The 24,571-nt window shown below is 34.1% G+C and overlaps 1 protein-coding gene across 6 annotated transcripts in view; it reads right to left on the bottom strand.

Moving 5' to 3' along the window:
- Positions 1-5,867: 5,867 nt before the first annotated feature.
- STXBP4 (syntaxin binding protein 4) overlaps positions 5,868-24,571 on the bottom strand; it is a 227,836-nt gene continuing 209,132 nt past the window's right edge. For all 6 annotated transcript variants that reach the window (XM_074261824.1, XM_074261825.1, XM_074261828.1 and 3 more), the window contains one exon: positions 5,868-16,783. In XM_074261824.1, coding sequence (XP_074117925.1) covers positions 16,669-16,783 — 115 coding nt within the window. In that variant the 3' untranslated portion in view covers positions 5,868-16,668. The remainder of the gene's footprint in view (positions 16,784-24,571) is intronic.

Below are 24,571 nucleotides of genomic sequence, written 5' to 3'. Positions count from 1 at the left end.
GTAAGCCTCTTTGGACCTCAATTTCCCAACTACAAAATGAGAGATCTCTGACTCCTTTCTAACTTTGGATCTATAACCTTATGAGATTTAAGTCTGGCCTCCGACACATGTTGGTTGTATGACCTTGGCCAAATCATGCATACTGTTAGTGTTCTAAGAAACTAAAGAGTATGAAATTGCAGGAAAGGAATTAACCTATATTGCTAGAGGAAGCTTCTGACCAGGAATTTTCTATACTATTACAATTCATTTTATTTTTTGCTATTTTTCACATTTGTGAAGGGCCAGGACCTTAACATTCATTATGGTTGGGAATACCGAAGGAGCAAAGATCATATTGAACTGCTCACCTATCCATTAATGATGTCCCCAATCTCAATAGCTGCTTTTGTGTTTTTGTTCTGTAATGAGATCTGGTCAGCGTGAGACCAAAAGGGAAGCATTTATGTCTGTGACAAGTTTCACATTTCTGGCAAGAAAAATCCTGAATAAGCAGCAACTAATAAACCTGCCCCCAAAGGGAGACGAACCTGACTCTGGTGAGCCACAGAGACAGATATTAAATGTAAACCTGTTCTTACAGAGGGAGAGATTTAATTACTGAGAATGTAGGTCAGGCTTCATTCACTGCTATGCATTGATCCAAAAATATTGTGTCTCTCCACTCCAGAGATGGTGGAGGGGAAACGTTGAGATTCCACCAAGAATTTCCCAAGTGGATACATAGCAAGAGGAAACCTCTACTGGGGAACTGAAGGACAAAAGGGCAAATGCATTTGAATTAGAGACATCTTTAGCTTCAGGATTTCTTAAAGAGTTCATTAATATTCCTTGGGGAGATTTGAAGACTTGTCACTTTTCAGGGTACATCCTACCTCTAGATCTTTGTCTAGCTGTGCCATGCCTAAATGCTCTCCTTTCTCACTTCTATGACCCCCACTTTTCTATAAAGATCAGCTCATGGGCTATCTCCTACATGAAGTCTTTCTTGTCCTTGCCCTGTCTCCTCACTCTCCCTTCCCCCTCCCGCTGTGACTAGTATTCCTCCCTTTCCTCACTACAACCTTATAATTATTCTGAATGTATTTTGTATTTATTTACAGTTATATATGCTATTTTTCCTAATAGGATATAAACTCTTTGAGGCTGGGAAGTGTTTCATTCCAGGGGCTTTGTATTCCCCCCTGTTCCTAGTATATGTCTGTAAATAGAAGGCATCTAATATATATTTATTGATTGAACTTAAAAATGAGTACATTTTTGCTTGGGTCTTTCCCCTCCCTCCTTCTCTCCTTTCCTTCTTTCCCTTCCTTCCTCCTTCTCTCTCCTCCTCTCCCCTCCCCCCCCAAACTCTGGAATAGATCACAAAGAGTGATTTTTTTTGATGGAATTCTAAAATGCACAGACAGTTTGATGTTTTTGAAAATTACATATGCTAGACCTGAAATCAGGAACCCTGCATTCAAATAGGTTCAAATCCCATTGATAGCTGCTTGTATGACATTGGTGATACTTCCTTCAATCTCAGATGCCTTATCTGGAAAGTGAAGATGACACATGGGAGGCAATGTAATATAGGGGAAAGAGTGATAGATTTGTAGTCAGTGTTCCTGGCTTTACCTGGCTCTGCCATTTTTGGGAAGTGACTGAGCAGGTGGCAAACTCTCTGTGGGACTCAGTTTCCTCAACTGCTAAATAAAAGCTTGGACTAGATGACTCTTCTAGTTCTAGACCTATAGTCTTATAATCTTATGGAGTTTGAGAGGAAAGTGCTTTGTAAATCTAGAATACCTTATAAATGTTAGCTATTTTTGGTACCTAATGATTAAAGGCATGTGAGCTATTATTATTATATCCTTAGAGACTGTCAAGAAGCAAATATATACCTATCCCACTTGGATAGTTCAGAAATTGATCTGCCTGAAGGCAGGAACTAGACCACATGATCTCTCCTGATCTTGGCTATGATTCTTAATAAGTCCCCAAAGACATATTGTCAGGGAATGATGAATTCACCAAAGCATGCTCATTCTCTTGAAACTCTTTAGAATTTACCCCATTAAACATGTATTCACACATATCTATCTGTTTGCTTATCTATCTATCTTTATATTTATATCGATCTATCTATTCCTTAATAATAATCACTAGAAAGTCAACATGGAGGTATAAAGTCAGCCTTAGAGGAAGGGAAGTCTAGGTTCAAATCCTGCTTCTAATATGTATTTGGGCCAGATACTTAATCTATTGATGCATTAAGGAATTCTTCAGGGATAGAAGGAATTCTCTTACTGAAAGTTCTCCACACCAGTGAAAGCACAGGTTTGGTCCAGATAAAATAATAATGGACACATTTATTGTTGTTCAGTTTTTCAGTTGTGCCCAACTCTTCATGACCCCATTTGAGATTTTCTTGGCAAAGGGAGTAGAATGATTTTCCATTTCTCCATTTTATCTTACAGATGAGGAAACTAAAGCAAACCACATTAAGTGACTGCCCAAGGTGACATAGCTGAAGCTGGATTTGAACTCAGGAAGATGAGATTCTTGATTCCAGGCAAGCTTGCTGTAACTATGGCATCACCCAGCTGCCCTCATGGGCACATATCACATTTTAAAGTGTTCAGTGCACTTAACAAGTGTTTCTTCATTTGACTCTCACACTAGCCCTGGGAGAAAAGTGTTATAAAAGGTATTATTCCCCTCACTTTATAGGTAAGGAAACAGGCTCAGTCAGTAAATATCAAAGGTAAGATGTGAACTGGCCTGTCCTTAACTACAGGTCCAACATATTATCAAACTATATATTGCACCATCTCTTAAAGTCTTTACTATATACCATTGGATTGTGAGCTCCCTGAGGTCAGAAGTTTTTGTTTTGTTTTGTTTGTATCTCCAGTGTTTAGCACAGTGATGGCACATATTAAATGTTTAATAAATGCTTGTTGACTTTCTTCAAAGTAGCTGATCTAGTGACTCACAGAAAAAGCTGTCATCAGACTAAATGTATAGAAATGAGGAAACTGTCTAAGGGCAGGTGACAACTATATGGTGAGGCGCATAGAACTCTAGATCTAGAGTTAGGAAAATTTGATTTCAAATCCAGCCTCAGACATTTTAGGTAAATCACATCACCTCTTTGAGTCTTATTTTCCTTAATTGTAAGATGGTAATAATAAATAGCACCTGATTTACATGTGAGATATTTGTAAAGGGCATACCTATCACAGTGGCTGGCACATAGTAGGCACTTAATAAAAGCACTTACAACATTTGCTGTAAGACCCTGGACAAGTGACTTTACTCTGTTTGCCTTTGTTTACTCATATGTAAATTGAGATGGAGAAGGAAAAGGCAAACCATTCCAGTGTCTTGGTCAAGAAAACCCAAAATGGAATCATGAAAAGTCAGATGGCACTGAAAAATGACTGAACAACTACAAAATAAATGATCATTCCCTTTCCCCTCCCCCCATGGAATTGGTAAAGCTCACAAAAATAGGTATTTATATTCTATTTATTCCAAGATTCTGTCATAGGAATGCCTGAATTGTGATATATTTATCTTTAGTTCACTTTCTTATCTATCATTTTTTTTTTTTGCCATTCCTTCCTTCTCTCAACCTGACATTTTGCTGATGAAAGATTAATTTCTTCCCAATGAAAAAGAACATTCAAATAATTCCAGTGGGTTTTGTTATAGCAGAGAAAATTTTTGCACCTTTAGAACACTGTAGCAAGATACTGTTCCCTTGTACCAAATCAATTCTACAGTGGCACATGATTAATTATCCTTAGCTTCCATGCTTTCTCTTGCCTTGAGCACATGCTCCGGATTTTGTGGCAATTCATCTTTTGGATTTTATTATCTACTCATATCTGGCCTGGTTGATAGCTATAGCTTCTTAATTGGTCTCTCTCCATACAGCTGCCAAATTTACATTCCTGAAGTGCAGGTCTGGCAGTGTCATTCAACTACTCAAGAAGATTCAGTGGCTCTCTCTAGCTTCTAGTATAAAATGCAGACTCCTTGGTTTGATGTTTAATTCACAATCCAATTCCAATCTACCTTTCTGCTCAATTTAATATTGCTTCCTTGAGTGTTCTACTTTCTAGGCATGATGGCTTATTTGCTGTTCTCTACAAAAGCCATTCCATCTTCCACTTTTGTGTCCTTCATGTCCTGGCTTTTTGGAATCCATATCTCCCCTCCAGCAAAAAACTTTCCTGATCCCTTCTAGATGTTCATTATTATGCCTCCCTCTCCCACTGAAAAAGGGTCTGCATCTATAGATGGATAGAGAACCAGTCTTGTAGGCAGGAAGACCTTGCTTACTTAGAGTCATGTATCTTTCACATAATGGTTGTGACCCTGGTCAGTCATTTAAGCATTTAATATTATTATTATTATTATTATTATTATTAGCTTCAGAGAAGCGCCTGCATTGAGGCAGATAGGTGGCCCATGCTGGGCTGTGAATCAGTTCAAATACTGTCTCAGATACTTATTAGCTCTGTGACTTAGGCAAGTTTTTTAAACAGCTACTTGCCTCTATTTCCTCAACTATAAAATAATAGTAGCAACTACCTCATAGGGCTATTGTGAGGGTCAAAAGCACATTAGTTGCCACATAGTAGGTACTTAATAAATGCTTGTTTCTTTTCTTCTTACATTGGTAGAAGAAACTCCTTACTTGAAATCCCCTATACAAAGGAATTACATCCTTTATACACATTTTGTTTCTAATTATCTGTGTTTATAGTTTCCCCCTCTAGCAGAACGTAAACTCCTTGAGGATAAGGACTATTTTTGCTTTCCCAGGGACTAACATTTCCCTTGCATGTCAAAGGTGCTTCATAAATGATTATTGTGCTGAATTTGAAGAGCATAGGCTCTAGAGCCTGATTTCAAATCCCACTTCTGACATTCACTGTTTGACCTGTGTTTCTTATTCTCATTATAATTTCATTCAAGTTTTAGGTAAACCAGAAACGACTTGGTCTATGCCACCCCATTACACAACCCTTGCAGTGTTTATAGGCAAACCTACACACACATTTGAGGAAAAAGCTATTCCATCATTAAAGGCTAATGTAGACAAGTGGGTCAACAAACATTTATTGAGCACTTACTCTGTGCCAGGGCTGGATAAGATATACACAATTAAAATACATCCATCTCCATCTACATGATCATTGAGCAATTTTTCTCCCCTTGCAGATAAAGACAGATGACTCATATCGGTCTTTCCGGATTGGCCCATTGATTAACATTTTCTCCCTCTTGAAATAACTTTGTTACATGTTGTAGCCTATACTTTCCAAATCCCTCTCTTTACCCCAACTCCTAGCTCCAAGCTCCTTGAAAGTAAAGTCTATTCATTTTTTGTCTCTTTATGTAGTAGATGCATAATAAAAAATTTCTGAATATTTTTGCCTGAATGTATCTTTTTTATCTTTTCAAAACTAAACAATAATACTGTAAAAGAGCATAAAAGAAACTTGAAGCCAATTTGACAGAGTCAAGATAACACTCATCCACTGGGTTATACTTTCCTAGGGACCTGGAGTCCTCTAGATAAAAGTTAAATGTCTTGAGTCCTTTTTGCCACTATCACCGTTCTCAATCCCAGATGATCTTTTCACTCTGATAAAAATGAATAATTTTCTTCCAATATTCTAATTTAAAATAGTCCTAACAGAGTCCTCACAGGCAGAACATAGTTTGAGGGATGGGGAAAATCAGTTCATAGTGACCTAAAGGAAAATATTTCTAGTGACATAACATGTTCTGTTTCAACTTATATTGTACAAATCTAAGAAAACTTAGAATTAAATAGAATTCCCCCCCAAAGACTCAGTGACATATAGATAACATGAAACTTTATTTTATTTTTAATATAAGAATTATTGGCAGTTTACATTTATAGAACTACAAATGGTGAAAATATGAATTGGACAAAATCATCACTTGCTATTCATTACTTGTAGCTTTTCAGGTCGAAATGGTATAGGTTATTGCCTGAACTTAAGCTCCATAGAATTTCTTCTCTTAAATTCAGTTCAACCTTGCAAAAGACATTAGACAATACCATCTTCCTATTGTTAAATTTTTGCTTGGCTCTCTGTATCCCATACCTGCAGAGAGGATGTCATAATGATTTGCATGTTTACATTTAAAACACTGGCATTTCATTTTGTAGAGAAAAAAGAAATGTTCTTTCTGTGAGAAATAAGATAGTTTCCTCAAGGGAACATTATAAAAACTTTACTAAAAACATTTAAAACTTTCTAAAAACTTGACAATACCTTTTTTTTGGTTTTGACAGCTGTTATTCCAAAACTGTAAACATTATTAGAAGGACTCCTTGTTAGGGTGTGTTTCATTTTGTTTCCTCTCTAAGGATAGGATGATACAAGAATATAGTTTAATGATAAAGATCTACTGAGAATTTTTCTAAGTGACTCTCTGATTCCATTTCTGCATTGTTTTACACACTGGCCCATTACATCACAAATGTTGGTAGGAAAAAAACAATGCAAATAATGACTAAACCAACAGAAAGGTAAAGAAACACAAAATAATAGAATCTGAACATAGAGAATTTATAAAGAATAAGATTGGTCCCAAATAAGAGATACATGAAAGTCCTAATTCTCATGAGGCTTTTCATAGATACAGATCCTTAGGTATGAAATATTGATTGTAAAGTCTGAATTTTTTCAATTTATTGATTGGTTTTGCTGAATATTTTTTCTTCTCCCTTTTTTTAAATGTTATTTGTTATAAAGGATGGCTCTTTGAGAAGAAGAGTGAAAAAGGAAATATAAGTTCTGAAAAAGCAATCCACTGAAAAAACTTACATTGAGACAGATTTCTTATTAACCTCATCACATAGTGAGAAAACGGAGGCACGAAGGACTTGTGTCACTGTTGTAGTTTAAAGTGATTCAGATACCCCTCTTTATTAATTCCTGTCAATACTGCTTAAATCAAATAAAATTTACTTGATATCTTTATAAAAAATTAAGTTTCCTGAACTTGATAGAGAAAACCCTAAAACAAAACATATTCTTGGAGTGATCATCCTAAATCAGGTCAATTATGGGAATGGAAAAGCATTATCATACTTATCAGCATGGATTTGAAAGTACCAGTCACTTTTCCCTACACAAAGTAAACAGCCAGTAAAAAAATGGAATACTTGAAATGGGCCTTCCTAATGGCAGTGGCTATCTTTGGTCAAATGTAAAGCTGAAGATGCTTGTTAAACAAATTTGATTAAAAACAAAACAAAACAAAACAAAACAACAAACACAATAACCTTTCTATTTCTCCACTGTGAATTCTGTGTGATAACCAAGAGAAGAGAGTTGCAGTTTTTATTGTACTCATGTGATTATATCTACGTACATCCTCACATTGGATTTCTACACATCTGGAAGGCAATATGATATAGTAGGAAAAATAATTGGATTATAAATCAGTAGGCCTAGATTCTATTCCTAGTTTTATTGCTAACTAATTGTATGACTTTGGACAAGTCACTTAAGATTGAGAAATCAGATAATCTCTTAAAGGAAGGAAGGGAAGAAACATCTTCACAAAAAACTCTGGAAGGGAAGTGCTATTATTGTCTACACTTTACTGTTGAGAAAATGGAGATAGGTAGGAGTCAGATGACTTATCCAGTCATCCAGCTACTAAGTGTCCAAGTAGATTTTAATTCAGCTCTACCCTGACTCCAGCAGTGCTCTATCCACTATGCCATTTAGCTGCCTTTGTTTTAAAGATCTTTTTCATCTCTATCATTCTAAAGATTTGTACCTTCTTCATAGATAATGTTGAATTATGGTTTGGAGTGAATATTGTTTTTTTACTTTTGTAAATAGTATTTTACTTACATGTAAAGATAGTTTTCAACATTCATTTTTAAAATATGATTTTGAATTCTAATTTTTTCCTCTGCCCTCCTTATTCTCCTTCACCAAAATGGCAAGTAATCTGAAATAGGATATATAGGCAACCTTGAAATCATATTTTCAAATTAGGCATGCTGTGAAAAAAGAAACAGAAAAGGGAAAAGCCACAAAAAAACAAATGAAAGCAGTATTCTTCAATCTGAATTCAGGCTCTTTGGTTCTTTCTCTGTATGTGCTTGGCATTTTGTCATGAATCTTTTAGAATTGTCTTGGATAAGTGGATCTCTGAGAAGTCTGAGTGAATCATAGTTAATCACTGCACAATGTTGCTGTTACAGTTTACAATGATCTCCTGGTTCTGCTCATTTTACTCAGTATCAGTTCATATATTTTTCTAACTTTTCCTGAAATCTGCTGCTCACCATTTCTTACAGCACAATAGTATCCATTATAGTCATAGACCACAATTTCAGTCATTCCCAAACTGATGGGCATTCCATCAATTTCCATATTTTTGCCATCACAAAAAGAGCAGATATATTTTTGCACATGTAGGTCTTTTTTTCCTTCTCTACAATCTCTTTGGGATAAAGCCCTACTAGTGTAATTACTGGATCAAAAGTATCCTCAGTTTGATTACCCTTTGGGACATAGTTCCAAACTGCTGTCCAGAATGGTTGGATCAGTTCATGACTCCACCAACAATGCATTAGTGTCCCAGTTTTCCCACATCTTCTCCAACATATATCATTTTCTGTTTCTGTCATATTAGCTAATCTAATATGTGTGACGTAGTACCTCAGAGGCGTTTCTCTAATCAATAATGATATAGAGTATTTTTTCATATGGCTACAGATAGCTTTAATTTCTTCATCTGAAAACTGCTTATTTATATCCTTTGACCATTTATCAATTGGGAAAAGGAGTTGTAGTCTTATAAATTTAACTCAATTCTCTGTGTATTTGAGAAATGAGGCCTTTATCAGGAACACTTGCTATAAAGATTGATGTCCAGATTTCTACTTCCCTTCTAATATTAGTTTTGTTTGTTTGAAAACCGTTTTAATTTAATATAATCAAAATTATCCATTTTGCATTCCTTAATGCCTCCCAACTCGTATTTTATCACAAATTATTCCCTTTTTATAGATATTACAAGTAAAACTATTTTTCCTTTCCTAATTGGCTTATAATTATCAGCATATGTTTAAATCATGTGCCCATATCTAACTATATGGTGTGATGTATTCATCTATACCTAGTTTCTACCATATTATTTTCTAATTTCCCTAAAAGTTCTCGTTAAAGAGTGAGTTTCTTCTAGTAGACATTAGCATCTTTGGGTTTTTCAAATGCTATATTATTAATCGTTTACTACTATTTCTTATGTACCTAATCTATTCCAGTGATATCCTATTCTATTTCTTAACCAGCACCAAATAATTTTGATGATTGCTCCTTTATAATATAATTTTTGGTTTGAGACCAGCAGGCTACCTTCCTTGGTACTTTTGTTCATTATTTCCTTCTGTTTTTCCAGATGATTTAAAATCTTTTTTCTAGTTTTCTAAAATAATATGTTGGTAGTTTGATGGGTATGGCATTGAATAAGTAAATTAGTAGCTCTGTCATTTTTTTAAAATATTAGCCCAGACTATCCATGAGCAATTGATATGTTCCTAATTGTTTAGATCTGACTTTGCATGAAAAGTATTTTGTAGTTGTATTCGTATAGTTCCTGAGTTTATCTTGGCAAGTAGATGCCCAAATATTTTATATTGTCAATAATTATTTTAAATGGAATTTCTCATTCTATCTAACTTTGTTGATAATATATATATATATGTGAAGCTCAATGATTTATGTAGGTTTATTTTATATCCTGCAACTTTACTAAAGTTATTAATTATTTCAAATAGTTTTTTTGGTTGATTTTCTAGGGTTCCCTAAATATACCATCATATCTTATGCAAAGAATAATAGTTTTGTTTCTTCATTGTCTACTCAAATTCTTTCAATTTCTTTTCTCTTATTGCTAAAATTAACATTTCTAGTACAATATCGAATAATAGTGAAATGAACATTCTTGCTTCAATTGGAAAGTTTTCTACTTTAGCCCCATTACAGAAAATGCTTGCTGATGGTTTTGATAGATACTACTTATTTATTTATTTGCTGAGGCAATTGGGGTTAAGTGACTTGCCCAGGGTCACACATCTAGAAAGTGTTAAGTGTCTGAAGCCATATTTGAACTCAGGTCCTCCTGACTTCAAAGCTGAGCTACCCCTGATACTACTTATTTTAAAGAAAGCATTATTTCTATATTCTCTAGGTTTTTTTTTTAATAAAAAAGACAAAATATATTTTGTCACAAGCTTTTTCTGCATCTATTAAAATAATAAAGATTTCTGTTGGTTTTGTTATTGATATGATCAATTATGCTAATTGCTTTCCTAATATTAAACCAACCCTGCTTTCATGACATAAATCTCACCTGGTCATAGTATCCCGAGGATGATGAATTGCTGTAATCTCTTTGCTATATTTTATTTAAAATATCTGCATCAATATTCATTAGAGAAATTGGTCTCTATTTCTGTTTTGGTTCTTCCCAGTTTAGCTATCAATACCATATTTGTATCATAAAAGGAATCTGGTAGGACTCCATCTATTTTCCCAAATTGTTTATATGGCATTGGAATTGTTCTTTAAAGGTTTGATAGAATTTACTTGTAAATCCAACTGGCCCTGGAGAGTTTTTCTTAGGGAAGCTTATTATATTGATAGCTTATTCAACTTCTTTTTCTAAATGGAGTTATTTAAGCATTAGATTTCCTCTTCCGGTAATTTGAGCAATTTACATTTTTGTAAATATAAATTCAATTCACTTAGGTTGTTAGATTAGAAAAAATGGCATCTAATTATTGGTTTAATTTTCTCTTAATTGGTGGTAAATCTACTAGTAATTTGGTTTTCTTTTTTAAAAAAATTGAGTTAATCCAAGACTTGTCTGTTTTATTGTCCTCTTCCCCCATAAAGCCATCTCTAAATTTTATTTATTAATTCAATAGTTTTCTTACTTTGAATTGTATTCATTTTCCTTTGATTTTTCAGAATTTCTAATTTAGTGTTCAATTGGGGATTTTTTTTCCCTCCTAGCTTTTTAAATTGCATGTCCAATTCATTGATTTGGTCTTTCTCTATTTTATTCATGTAAGAATTTAGAGTACATACTTTGCCATAAATACTGCTTTGACAACATCCCATAAATTTTCTCATTGTCATTTTCTATTTCTTATGATTTGTTGTTTGACTCATTTATTCTTTAGATTATTTAATTTCCAATTAATTTTTGGCCTATTTTCCCATGGTTCTTTATTACATGTAATTTTTACTGCATTGTGATCTGAAAAGGGATGAATTTAATATTTCTTTTTGTGATATTCTTATGCTCTAATACATAGTCAATTTTTGTAGAGGTGCCATGTACCACTGAGAAAAAGATATATTCCTTTCTATCTTCATTCAGTTTTCTCCAGAGGTCTATCATATCTAGCTTTTCTAAAATTCTATTCACCTTCTTAACTTTTTTATTTTGTGGTTCTATTCTCCAGTTTTGTGGTTCTATTCTCTAGTTCTGAGAGGAGAGCTTGAGGTCCCCTGTTAGTTTGGTTTTGCTGTCCATTTCTTCTTAATTTCTTTTCTAAGAGTTTGGATGCTATACCACTTGGTGCATATGTTTAGTAATGATACTATTTCATTGTCTGTGGAATCTTTTAACAAGATGTAGTTTCCTTTCTTGTCTCTGTAATTAGGTGTATTTTTGCTTTTTTGTGAGATTAAAATAGCATTTTAAAAAACTCAGCTGAAGCATAGTATACTCTGATCTAGCCTTTAGCCTTTGTATGTATCTCTTTGCTTCAAATGTGTGTCTTGTAAACAACATATTTAGTAGGATTGTTTTTAATCTACTTTGCAATCCACTTCACTTTTATAGAACAGTTCATCCCATTCACATTCACACTTATGAATATTGTGTATGTCTCTCCATCCCATTTTCCTTGTTTATTGTTGTCTCTCTCCTTTCACCCTCTCCCTCCTCGTCAGTTTTTTGCATCTGACTGCTATGTCCCTCAATCTGTTCTCCCTTCTATCAGCTTTCCCTTTTTCTTTCCCTCTTCCCTTCCTATTTTCTTACTGAGGAAGACAGATTTCTTTACCCAAACAAATATATAAGTTATTCTCCCTTTTAAGGCCAATTTGATGGGAATCAAGCAGTGCTAACCCTCCCTTTCCCTCTACTCTAATAGGTCTTTCACATGGTATAAATTACCCCATTCTGTCACTTCCTCTCTTCTTCTTCCAGTACACTTCTTTTTTTTTTTTTTAACCCTTTATTATCATTATTTTTTGACATCACCTCCTGGTCAACTTATGTTGACATCCTCTATCTAAGTATACTCCTTCTATCTGCTCTAATAGAGCAGTTCTTAAGAGTTTCAAGCATTATTCCATGTAGGAATATAAACAATGTAATAATGTTTTTAAGAGTTACAAGTATTATTCCATGTAGGGATATAAACAATGTAACCTTATTGAATATTATTGTAATTTTTTTTTCTTTTCTGTTTGCCTTTATGTTTCACTTGAATGTTGTATTTGAAGTTCAAATTTTCCATTCAGCTCTGGTCTTTTCATGAAGAAAGATTAAAAGTCCTCTATTTTATTGAATATCCATCTTTTCTCCTAAAAGATTATACACAATTTTGGTAGGTATTTGGTTCTTGGTTGCATTCTAATCTTCTTTGACTTCTAGAATATAATATTCCATGCCCTTCAATTTTTTAATATTGAAGCTAAATTGTTTCTTTCTGGCTGCTTGCTAGGTTTTCTTTTAGACCTAACAGTTTTGGAATTAAATTATAATATTCCTTGGATCTCTTTCAGGGGATGATCAATGAATTCTTTCAATGACTATTTTACCTTCTGGTTCTAAAATATTAGGGCAGTTTTAATTGAAAATTTCTTGAAAGATACTGTGCAGGTTCTTTTTTTGATCATGCTTTTCAAGTCCTCCAATAGTTCTTGAATTATTTCTTCTGAATCTATTTTCCAGGTCAGTTGTTTTTTTAAATGAAGGATTTTACATTTTCTTCTATTTTTTACTGTTTTGATTTTATTTGATTGATGTCTCAGAGTCATTAGCTTCCACTTGCTCAATTTTAATTTTTAACATATATTTTCTTAAGTTAGCTTTTGTAACTCCTTTTCCAATGTCAAATTCTATTTGTAAAGGAGTTGTCTTCTTCAGTGGATTTTCCCCCCTCTCCACCATTTGACCAATTCTATATTTTTTAAGGAGTTGTTTTCTTTAGTCAATTTTAGTGCTTCCTTTTCCAAGCTACTGCCTCCCTCCCATAATTCTCTTTTACAACTCTCATTTCTTTTCTCACTTTTTCTTCTGCCTCATTTGATTTTTAAAATCCTTTTTGAGCTCTTCCTAGAGGACTCTTTGGGCTTAAGACCAAGTTAACATTTCCCTATGAGGGTTTGAATGTAGGCATTTTGGTATTGTTCTCTTCCTGAGTTTGTGTTTTGATTTTATTTATAACCACAGTGACTTTTTATGTTCAGGGCCTTTTTTTTTTTTTTTTTTTTTTTTGCTCATTTTTTAAAAGATAAGTTCTGCTCCTGGGGTAGACAGGAAACTAAGCTTCTTGCCCTGGGAGTCAGAGGTCTGGTCACTGGCAGTCTGCACTGGAGCCTCTAGGGCTGGTTGCTGGCTCACTATCCACTGGATTGCTCTGGGTCTTGGAGTTTGCCTGCTGCTCTGGGGCTGGAGGCCTCACAGCTGGTTTGCTGAGCTAGGACTGTGGGACCTTGGTTGCTGATCCGTGCTGTGACTAAGAGCTTCCCACTGGCTTGTCCAGACACTATCTGCACTGGGCTCTGCTCCTTTTTTACCAAGTGAGACAGACCTTTCCTGAAGTCCTTTTAAGTTATCTTGGGCTGGAAATTTGTTTTACTCTGTCTTTTCATGCATTCTGTCACTATAGAATACTTTTGGAGGATTGATTTAATGTTGTTTTCAAGAGAGTGAGTTCGAGCAAGTTCCTGGCTTCTCTTTGCCATCATGGCTCCTCGCTCCCCTACTACTGGTTTCTTAAAAGCCATGCTGACTAAGTAAAAGTTCCCATAATTTCTACCAAATTAGAAAGACCTTAAGTATGGTCCCAGCAATTTATGGCATCTGATTATTACCAACAGGTTAGTGGGTGAATAATCCATATCTATGTTTATATCTACATTTAAGTTTATCTTTATATCCATAACTACATATATAATATACACATATATATTGTTTCAAATCCAGCTTCAACACTTACTAGCTGTGTGACCCTGAGCAAGATATGTAACCATCTTTGCCTCAGTTTCCTCATCTGTAAAATGAGCTGGAGAAGGAAATGGAAAACTACTTCAATATTTTTGTTAAGAAAATCTACTCCAATTGTTCTGGTAAATACTGTTTATACATAAGAGTAGTATCACAATTTTCAAAGAATTAGAAACTAAAACGTTCCTAATAATTAAAACATATTGAATGTTTCTTTGTTTACTGCTTACTACTATCTCTCATGACTTAACCATTTCTTCCCGCTATAGATTATCTCTAATTTATACTGCATATATCTTATATGTATATAGTTGCTTATATGTTATCTCCCCACTATAAGCTCCTTGAAAGTAAGAAGTGTCTTTCTTATCTACATCCCAAGTACTTTGAAAGTGCTGGGCACATAATAGGCACCTAATAAATTTTTATTAAACTATTTGTACATAATTGTTTACCTGTTGTCTCCCTCATCAGACTGTGTCTTCGTTATGAGCAAGGGATATATTTTGTTTTCTTAACTAGGCATTTAATAAATGTTTGCTGAATTTGCAATATTTGTATGTAGTTACTCATATGTTAACTTTCTCATTAGATAAGACTATGAACTCCTTGAAAGCAGGGACTATTGTTTTGATTGTTTATTTTTGCTTTTTATTTATTTATTTTTTTGGGGGGGTATTCTCAGGGCATAGGACAGTTACCTAGAATGCAGTAGGTGCTAATAAATACTTGCTGACTGTCCTGATGGGGACTACACTTGGAATCTTGCAGCACTTCAGAGACTTAATTATGATCACCAATTATCATCTTACTGCAGTGCAAATTTAAAAGAGATTTCTGGCTGATGGAAGGCAGTCTAGAAACTAGGCTTTATGGCATTATATGCCTAAATTCCTTTTAAACCTCATGGATTAAGAGTTCCATATCACAATGAAGCTGGTTTTAAAACAAAGCACGTTAAAGCATCTAAGTATTCATTGCCTTTTTCATTTGGCCTTGTGTGTGTGTGCATGTTTTCCCCTTTTATCCCAGTGTATGTGGAAGGAATGGTTTGAAGCATAGAGTCAGCAGCCCATTACTTTTAGAGTTATTCTAGGAGTCATTGTTATATAAAATAAAAGTCTAATGAGTAGTTGTAAGTATTAGGCACTTAAAATCCCCCCCCAGAACTATGATTTCATCAGTGAAACAAACTTCTGGTAAGGAACTTATTCTCCTAAAACAAAGGGCAATTTCTCTGTAGCTTCAAGTCTTAAGAAAGTTGTTTGAGGGGCATTGGGAGGTTAAGAATCACAGAGTAAGGTTAAAGGTAGGACATAAGCTGAGGTCTTTCAGACTAAGAGCCCACTTTTTAGCCACCATTCCTTGCTGCTTTTCAAGCACAAGTGAATGGTAGAAACCCAGAAGACCAATACTGAGTCTTGTGTAGGCAATGAGGTCATAATTGTTTGGCTGACAAATTGCCTTTCTACTTGCCCCCCACTCCCAAACTGAAGAAAGGCCACTTCCACATTAGGGACTTTCCTGACTCAATATTCCATTTTAGTTTGAAGCCTTGCCCTCAGGTGCTAGAAAAAATTTTATGAAATTTTCCTCTGTCTGGTAGAAGAAAGGGGAAAACAGCAGGCACCCTACAGATACTTGCTGAATGAATGAATGAATGAAAAAGATGCTTCAAGAAAGGAGTAGAATTATGTAGAGAGCATGGATGACTCATATATACCCACTACTATGTGAAGCCATAATGGAATAAATATGAAACTAGCTGCTATAAATAGCATTCCTTTATGGAATATTGTTTTGTGAACTCCTCAGTATTTTTAAATGGGCATTTTAAATTATTCCTCTCTTTTGGAGAGCAAACAAAACAACTTGCACTGAAAATTATGATGAAAAATAAATTTAAAGAATTAATGTATTATCAAATAGTATTCCAATGAAAATGTGAAAACATTCAACATTTTTTCAATAGAAGATTTAAATATAAATCATTTTCAAAGTTATCACAGCTAATTTCCAAAGGAAAAAAATAATTGCTCAAATAAATTTTGCAAAGACTGAATTCCTTGCCATTTAGAAAAATCTGAATAGGTTATTTTTTTTTTTTAATTAGCATATTACCAGTGGATTATCCTATAGGAAAGTGTTGAAATGAACTGAACAGGAAATGTACATGGGAAACACTTACATGGGATGTTTGGTTTAAACAAACAGGATAAATTTCATTGTCCCCTACTTCACAACTTCTGCAAATGGCATACAGTTTGTCCCCATTGCATACTGGATGTCAGTTGAAGCTATTCTGAAAATAATGCTGCTCTATCTTGTGGCTCTATTCTCTATAAGACACCATCAGCTCTTTTGGTTGGGACGGTCTCTGGGGCAATCTTCTTCATTCTCCTCCAAACAGGACAAGTTCAGAGCACTTGTCACAGGGTGAATCCATGATGTAGTCTGTGTTACATGACTGTGGAAAAACAGAGAAAAGACTTAAGAATTTTCCAGGTAATTGTCTTAACCATTCATAGAGATACTGTTAAAAGTGAAACTGATTCTCCATTGCGGTCTCCCTTTGAAAGGATTGCCAAGTGACATTCCTTACTTGGAAATGTATCAGAGAAAACAAAAATGATAAAATTCATCTGGTGGAATTAAAGGCTGAAAATGTCAAATGGAATAATTTTTTAAGTCAGAATGAAGTGGACCACACTGCTAGACCTCATATTATGCGTGGAAGTAATAACTAGAAAAAGGTTTTGGTATTGGTTAGCAAATAAAAAAGTTATTTACAAGATAAATAGACTAAGGAAACAATTTTATATCATTGATTATCATTTTTTTTAAAAAACCAAAGATACCAGTTGTTAGGGATAAAGCTGACAAAAGCTTCTGGGAAAAGTGTAAAGTACTTTGGCAGAAATGAGCACATCTCATGCAGAAACTATAATAAAGCTCCTAATTGATATGTGATCTAAAGATAAAAAGTCATATTATAATAATGTATACAATAAAACATATATTAGATTCAAATAAATTTATTATAATAAATATGTAAATAATAAATAAATTATAGGAGAATAGAAAGTGGTTCCTTATACAACTATGAGTAGGGGAAGAATTCCTAAATAAATGAGGTATAGAGGTGATCTTAGAAGATATAATGTACTACTTGAACGACATAAAATTAAAAAGCTTTTGTACAAATATAAACAATTCAGTTGAAATTAGAAGAAAGATATATTAATGGAGGAAAAATATTTGCAGCAATTATCTCTGAAAAAGCTCTTACATAAAAGATATATAGAATTGATAGAAACATAAGAGCCAAAATAGTCCTTAATTGATATATTGTCAGTAGATACAAACAGGCAATTCTCAGATGAAGAAATGAAAGCTATAGCAACTACACATTAAAAGAATGCTCCAAATCTTTAATTAACAAAGAGAAGTTGGATAAGGAGGTTAGGAGAGAATTTGTGGGAAATCACTGTGACATTAAAAAAAAACAAAACAAAAAAACAAAACATCAATTAGATAATTACAAGGAAAAAAAAAGATATCAAATAGCAGAGAAAAACTTTGTCCTAACACCATTTCTTTGCTAGACATCAGTTTATCTAGTGCTTCTTACATTTATCAAAGCCATTCCTTTTCAATGCAAAGATTTTGTTTTTCCAGTAAATTTGATATTTTAAAATCTGTAGGAAAATTTACGTTTTTTTCCTTGTTCTTTGTGCCATCTCAGAGAGCAAGGTCATATAAGTGGGATACCTCATGCCATTTTGTAGTAATGATATTTCTATGTTGCTTTAAGATTTTCCTTAAAAAAGCTCTTGAAGGCAGGCAATAACAGGTAAATTATCAATTTATAGATCTCAATGAGATTTCTGAGAATAAAGAGAATTTGCACATGGGATAATTTTACTTGGTGCTTAATAAGAACTTGTTGACTTATATTTAATGGAATTGGGATGTAGCATGGAAGGGGACTAGGAGGGAAGAACACTTATTGAAACTGGAATATACAGATTCCAATTTTAACTCTTTTGGGCCCCACTGTGTGATCTTAATCAAGTGACTTAAGTTCCCTGGCCCTGATTTCCTCATCTATTAAATGAGAAGGTTGAACTAGATGGTCTTTGAAGCTTTTTCCAACTCAAGATCTGTAATGGAATATCTCATTGTAGAGTGCTAACAATAAGCATAAATAAAAAGAAAATAACTGCCAATTAAGACCTAGCATTTGCTAAAGTGGAAAAATTATATGAAAAATTTGATGGGATCTTTCAAAGTCAACATTTGCCTGACATTTAGTACTTTATCCTGAAGATGGGAAGAAACATGTTGGAAATTATGTGATTTTGTAAAAATTAGAGTCTCAAAATTTGAGGATGAATAGGAAACTTTATGCATACATGTCAGAAATACTCAAAAAAGTACTTCAAAAAAGTAAGTTGGAAGGTGCTAGATAGACACTTATAATTTTCTAAAGAAGTTTAATCAGTAAAGCAGTTGCTACGACAAGAAGAACAAAAGGGCACAGAAACCAACTCAGCCAGCAAATACCTGATATTGCTAAGAGTAAAACACGGCAACCAAGGGCAACACCAAGTGAATGCAAGTAATACTTAGACATTTCAGATGATGATGGTAGAAAATTTTGTATAGTTACTACCTCCCAAAATAGAAAATCAGAGGAAGGGAAAACAAGTACAGAGAAAACCTGTGATAAACCCCTGTGTAGGACAGAAAAAGAGAAGAAGGAGGTAGAGGAAGCCGAAAAGGAGGAAGAGAAAAAAAATAAGAGAAAGAGGGGAAGAGAGGAGAAAGAAAAGGAGGAGAAGGAAGGAAAAAGAGAAAGAGGAAGAGGAGAACAACAACAACAACAATAGTGGTTACAGCAGGTTTAATAAATGTTATTTTTTTTGAATCTTATAATAACCCTGGGACTTAAGTAATATCTCATTTTTATAGATGAGGAAATTGAAGCTGACAGAAGTTAAATGAGTTGTCCATTCATACAGCTAGTTAGTGTCTGAGGTTGAATTTGAAGTCTTTCTAACTTCAGGTCCAGTATTCTATTTATCTGTCTTTGACTCCTATCTCAGGCCCTAATATGCTATGTGTAAGGAGGTGGAAACATTTACGAAGATGAATTCTGGTATAGTGATTGGATTTGAGCTCATTTAAATGCTATCACTCCATGATAATGATGATGTCTACTTCTACTACATCATATTTAGATTTTCCATACTATACTATTTTAACCCCATTTTAAAGAGTTGGCTGGATATGCTTCAGAACATGATTCATGAGAGAAATAAGGATGTGGGAATGGATTCCCAAAGTGACAGCCTAAAATCCTAATAAATCCTTGAAATAGCAGATGTGACCAGTAGTGAAAATAGCAGTAGTGACCAGCAAACTATTTGGAGGTGCCTCCTGCAATTTGTCATATAAGGTTCTAAAAATACAATTCTACTCAAAGATTTAATTTAAAAAAGTTGCCACTCAATGAAAATTTTAAGCCTAAGAATTAAGAATCCCAGGTTGAATAAAATCAAGCTCTTTTAACCAGTTTTAAAACTGATGTAGAAAATTTACCTTTTGAAGCCATATCCCAAATTATTTACTATGTGCTGGTCTTCAATAGGAGAGCTAAGAGGATATTTTTTTCTGAATTTATACTTTACCCCTCGATTTTTAAGGAAAGAATGGCAGATGAACTTGTGGGGAAGAATGCCATAAAGACTTTCATAGTGAGTGATCTAGTTAAAGCTGCCTAGGTTTCAAGGGACAATTTGAATAAGTAAGATACCTTTAATAGTGAGAAATTCTAACACCTTTCTTATTGTGACACAGTGAATTATAATTCTATTGACTGCTATCCATATTGCTGATGTCTTTTCAAACTGTTTTAATAAGAAGTAATTTTTAATGAAAAGTAATGGTACTTTAGCACTCAAGGTCTATACAGATTAACTTTTCTTATCATTAGAAACAGGAAGGCTGCCTTTAAAAAAATGTTGACAAGTATGACATATAGCACAAATATAGGTTCTTAAAGTTTTCTACATATATCAGTTCATTTGATTGTAGCTAGCATTTATATCATCCTTTTAAGGTTTGCAAACACTAAATATAGGTTATCTCATTTAAGTTTCATAGCAACTCTGTGAGATTAGTGCTATTATTACCCTTATTTTAGAGAAAAGAAAATTGAGACTGAGAGAAGATAATTGATTTGCTCAGAGTCATAGTATCTGAGGTGGGATTTGAACTCAGGTCTTCCTGACTCCAAATCTAGATGAGATATTGTACTATCTTTATATAATACTAGAGATCATAGTGTAAAAAGAAGAGATATGTCTTATTCAAGGTAAGCATTTATATTATAAAATAAACACATGATGGCACAGCTTATCTTATTTAAATTTTTTGTTTTATATATTTTAATCTTTATTAATAGATTTAAAGACAAGTATTCCAAAAGTATACTTGTAATTCGATTTAGATTCATTCCTTTACTCCACAACTCTCTCCCCACAATGTTCCCTGATTAATTTAAAGGAGATTTAAAGAATGAATTAAAATCCTGGACAACAAAGAAGATGAAGAAGAAAAAGCTACTTTAGTGAGGGGTGAATGAAGTTGTCTGTTTGCAAATGTAAATTCTTTATGACTGAAATGTAATAATCTTCAATTTTCTGTTCACTTAAATTTATTATTTTTCAAAATCCCAATCACAAATTCTCTACTAAGGAGAAAAGGTGCATGGATGAAATGAAGGATTCCTAAGAATCTGAACAATGATTAGTGAAAATTCCATTTGGATATTAGACTAACAGGATCTTTTTATCCTAGTGATAATCCTCCTCAGTTCTTTCAAATATTCAAATGAAATGTCCAAAAGAAAAAAGTTTTATCTGCTTATTCTTCTAATACAATTCCTTGCACTAATTAACCCTCCCAACCCAAGACAAAATCAAAATTAAAAACATAACCAACTCTTAGAACTCCAACTTGCTTTGGCTATTGCAGCAATTATGGTGGTAATTTATTGGCAAAATAAAGCTTAAGGTACACGGAGATTAAGATGTACATTATGGACTCACTTTTCAGGTTAGCAGTGCATAATCTGTAAAGATAGCATTGACCAATCAATGGAGGGAATGGGATGATTTGCTTTGAAAGCGTGAGGATCATAGAAATCAGGTATTTAGTGGTAGAAGGAAATTTAGAGAGCTTTTAATCCAACCTTACACTACAGATGAGAAAAAAAGCTATCCAGAGAAGTCATTTGTCAAAGATTACAGGGCTAGTTGATAGGTTGAATCTGGATTCTAATCCAAGTTTTCTGACTTCAAATTCAGGATTTTTCCCACTATATCCGAAGGTCTCTTGGAGGCATTTTTAGGACTTATTTTGCTAGGCCCTGGGGCTACAGATATGAGTAGGATATGAGCATTTCTTATTCTTAAGGAATTTACAATCTAACTGGAGAGATCTGTACAAAGATTACTGATACACAATAGAGAAATAAATAGAGAAGTACAGGGAAAGTATGAAGAGAAATCCAAGAAAGAGTTTGAAATTTATGCACAAAAGTTCTTCACTTACCAGATGGTTATGTACATTGAAAGCACTGATTATTTGGGTGAGTGGATGGATGGTCAAACCAGCTTCTATTGTATAGTATTCTGCCATCACATTTCAGTTCTACAAAAGTATTGTAGCTAAAGAGCTTTGACATAATCAATGTGATGAGATAATCCCAGATTTACTGGTCTAGAGAACATTCTAGTATTAGAAATATATCCTCTTTGATTTGTATGTTTGGTAGGTCAGCTGAGAAAATAGAGTTCAAGTCAGTCCCTTTGACCCTGCTTAATTAATAAAGCCTCCATGGTTCATAAAGCAAGATGTTACCACTTAGTGTAAAAAATTTAGAGCCCTAAAAAGAAACGAGGCATCTTATAAAATATGAAAGTCTCTGAGTTGAACATACACTCCCCTCTCCCCTCCCCCCCTCCCCCCTTCCCTCCATTGTTCTTGTGTGGAGAGATCCATCTGACCTCATTTCAGGAGTAATCAACTGTGGTTCAGAGATGTATCTGAAAACCTACAAAGCTTTAAACTTCCTTTCTCTGAATGATTGCCAAGTCAGCTGTCAATGACACTTGATCTGTAAAGATGTCAGTGTTTTTTTTTTTTTTCCCCTTTATAATATTAGTAAATTGTAAGACAAATTTTATAGCTTATACAAACACAGGAGGAGAGCACATTTTATTTTATTGGCAAAGAAGTGCAAGTGAATTATTTAAATACCATTATAATTACTCTCCTTATGGTTTGTACTTCCCAGCATGCAAAATGCTTTCTTTCAAAATCAAAATTTAGGACAACCTCTGTTAAAGAGACCAAAAAAGGGGTTATAAATGACAAATAATGTTCTGGTTTTGCAGAAGCTTATTCACACAGTCTCTTTCAACTACAAATGAGGCTCTTTATATATATATATATATATATATATATATATATATATATATATATATATATATGTGTGTGTGTGTGTGTGTGTGTGTGTGTGTGTGTGTGTGTGTGTGTGTGTATACATATATATTTTCTCATTGGGGATGCCTTTAATTTATATAACACTCTCTCTCTCTCTCTCTCTCTCTCTCTCTCTATATATATATATATATATATATATATATACACATACACACACACACACACACACACACACATATCATCTTTAATGGAAAACTTCAGAATCTTTTCATTTCACAAGATCATTGATTTAAAGCTAAAAGAGACTTTAAAAGTCATCTAGTCCACACACACACACACACACACACACACACACACACACACACACACACATTTTGTTAATACCCAGATATTAGCACATTGTCTCCCCTCTGCTCCTTATAGAAGACTGTGAACTTCTTAAGACCAGGGATTGTTTTTTGTTTTTGTATTTTCAAAGTTTAACAAGTTCTGGTTTCATAGCAGGTACTTAATAAATGTTTATTAATTGATTGATTTTATTTAATCTGCTCTTTTTACACATCAGGAAACTGAAGTCCTCAAGATATTTTAAATGACTTGCCCAGAGTCACCCTGCTAGTGAGCAATTAATTAACAAATCAACAAGTACTTATTAAGTACCTGTTTCGGGCCTGATACTGTATTAAATGCTAGGGATATAAAGAAGGCATAACAGTCCATGCTGTCAAGGAGCTTCCAAGTTCAAATCCAGTATTCTCCTAATTTCCAGCACAATGTGTCTGTCATAGAATATTTGTAGGTCCTTAATAAATTAATAAATGAATGGATGAACCTATATTCTTGTGAATTCTTTCTTTTATCAACCAAAGAATAAACTCAATGTCAACATTTCTTTTTTTTTTTGGGGGGGGTGGACTTATCCAGGCTCAAGAATGCGCTTCCTAAGGGATAAGTTATAAATGGGGAAAATGACTGCCTTGTGGTAGTAGTAATAACTTTAATAATAGCAGTGGTAATAGTTGTAGGACTAGTAGTAGTAGTGATGGTAGTAGTAATAATGCTGGTGGTAGTGGTGGTAGTAGTAGTAGTAGTAGTAGTAGTAGTAATAGTAGTGGGAGCAGTTAGCATTTATATAGAGCCTACTATGTGGTAAGTACTATACGAAGTGTTTGTTTGACAAATATATGATTTGATCTTTATAGCAATCTTGGATTGTTCAGTTGTTTTAGTCCTGTCCAACTCTTTATGACCCCATTTGGGATTTTCTTGGCCAAGATACTGAAGCAGTTTGCCATTTCCTTCTCCAGTTCATTTTACAGATGGGGAAACTGAGGCCAACAGGGTTGAGTAACTTGTCTAGGATCACATAGCTAATGTCTGAGATTATATTTGAATTCAGGTTTTCCTGACTCCACTCCCTGTGCCATCTAACTGCCTGACACCCCCTCACCAAACCTTGACTGGCAGATGCTATTATCATCCTCCTTTGAAATTTGAGGAAATTGAGGTGGGGGTTAAATGCCTTTTCCAAGGGTCATAGGACTGTTCAGTGTTTGAACCCATTTCTTCCTGTCAACAGCTCCAAGGCTGTTATTCATTGAGCCACTGAGATGGGCAATGCTCTTGTGAGCCACAAGTCCTCTGGCGTCAAGAACATCAAGCTTTCATAACAGAGATGAAGTTTCAGCAAATATAATAAGGCAGACTCACAATGATGATAAAGCTTTACACATCTCATCAG

The sequence above is a fragment of the Sminthopsis crassicaudata genome, chromosome 4 (genome assembly GCF_048593235.1).
Source record: "Sminthopsis crassicaudata isolate SCR6 chromosome 4, ASM4859323v1, whole genome shotgun sequence".
NCBI classification, from domain to species: Eukaryota; Metazoa; Chordata; class Mammalia; order Dasyuromorphia; family Dasyuridae; genus Sminthopsis; species Sminthopsis crassicaudata.
This window is presented reverse-complemented; position numbering and strand designations above follow the sequence as displayed.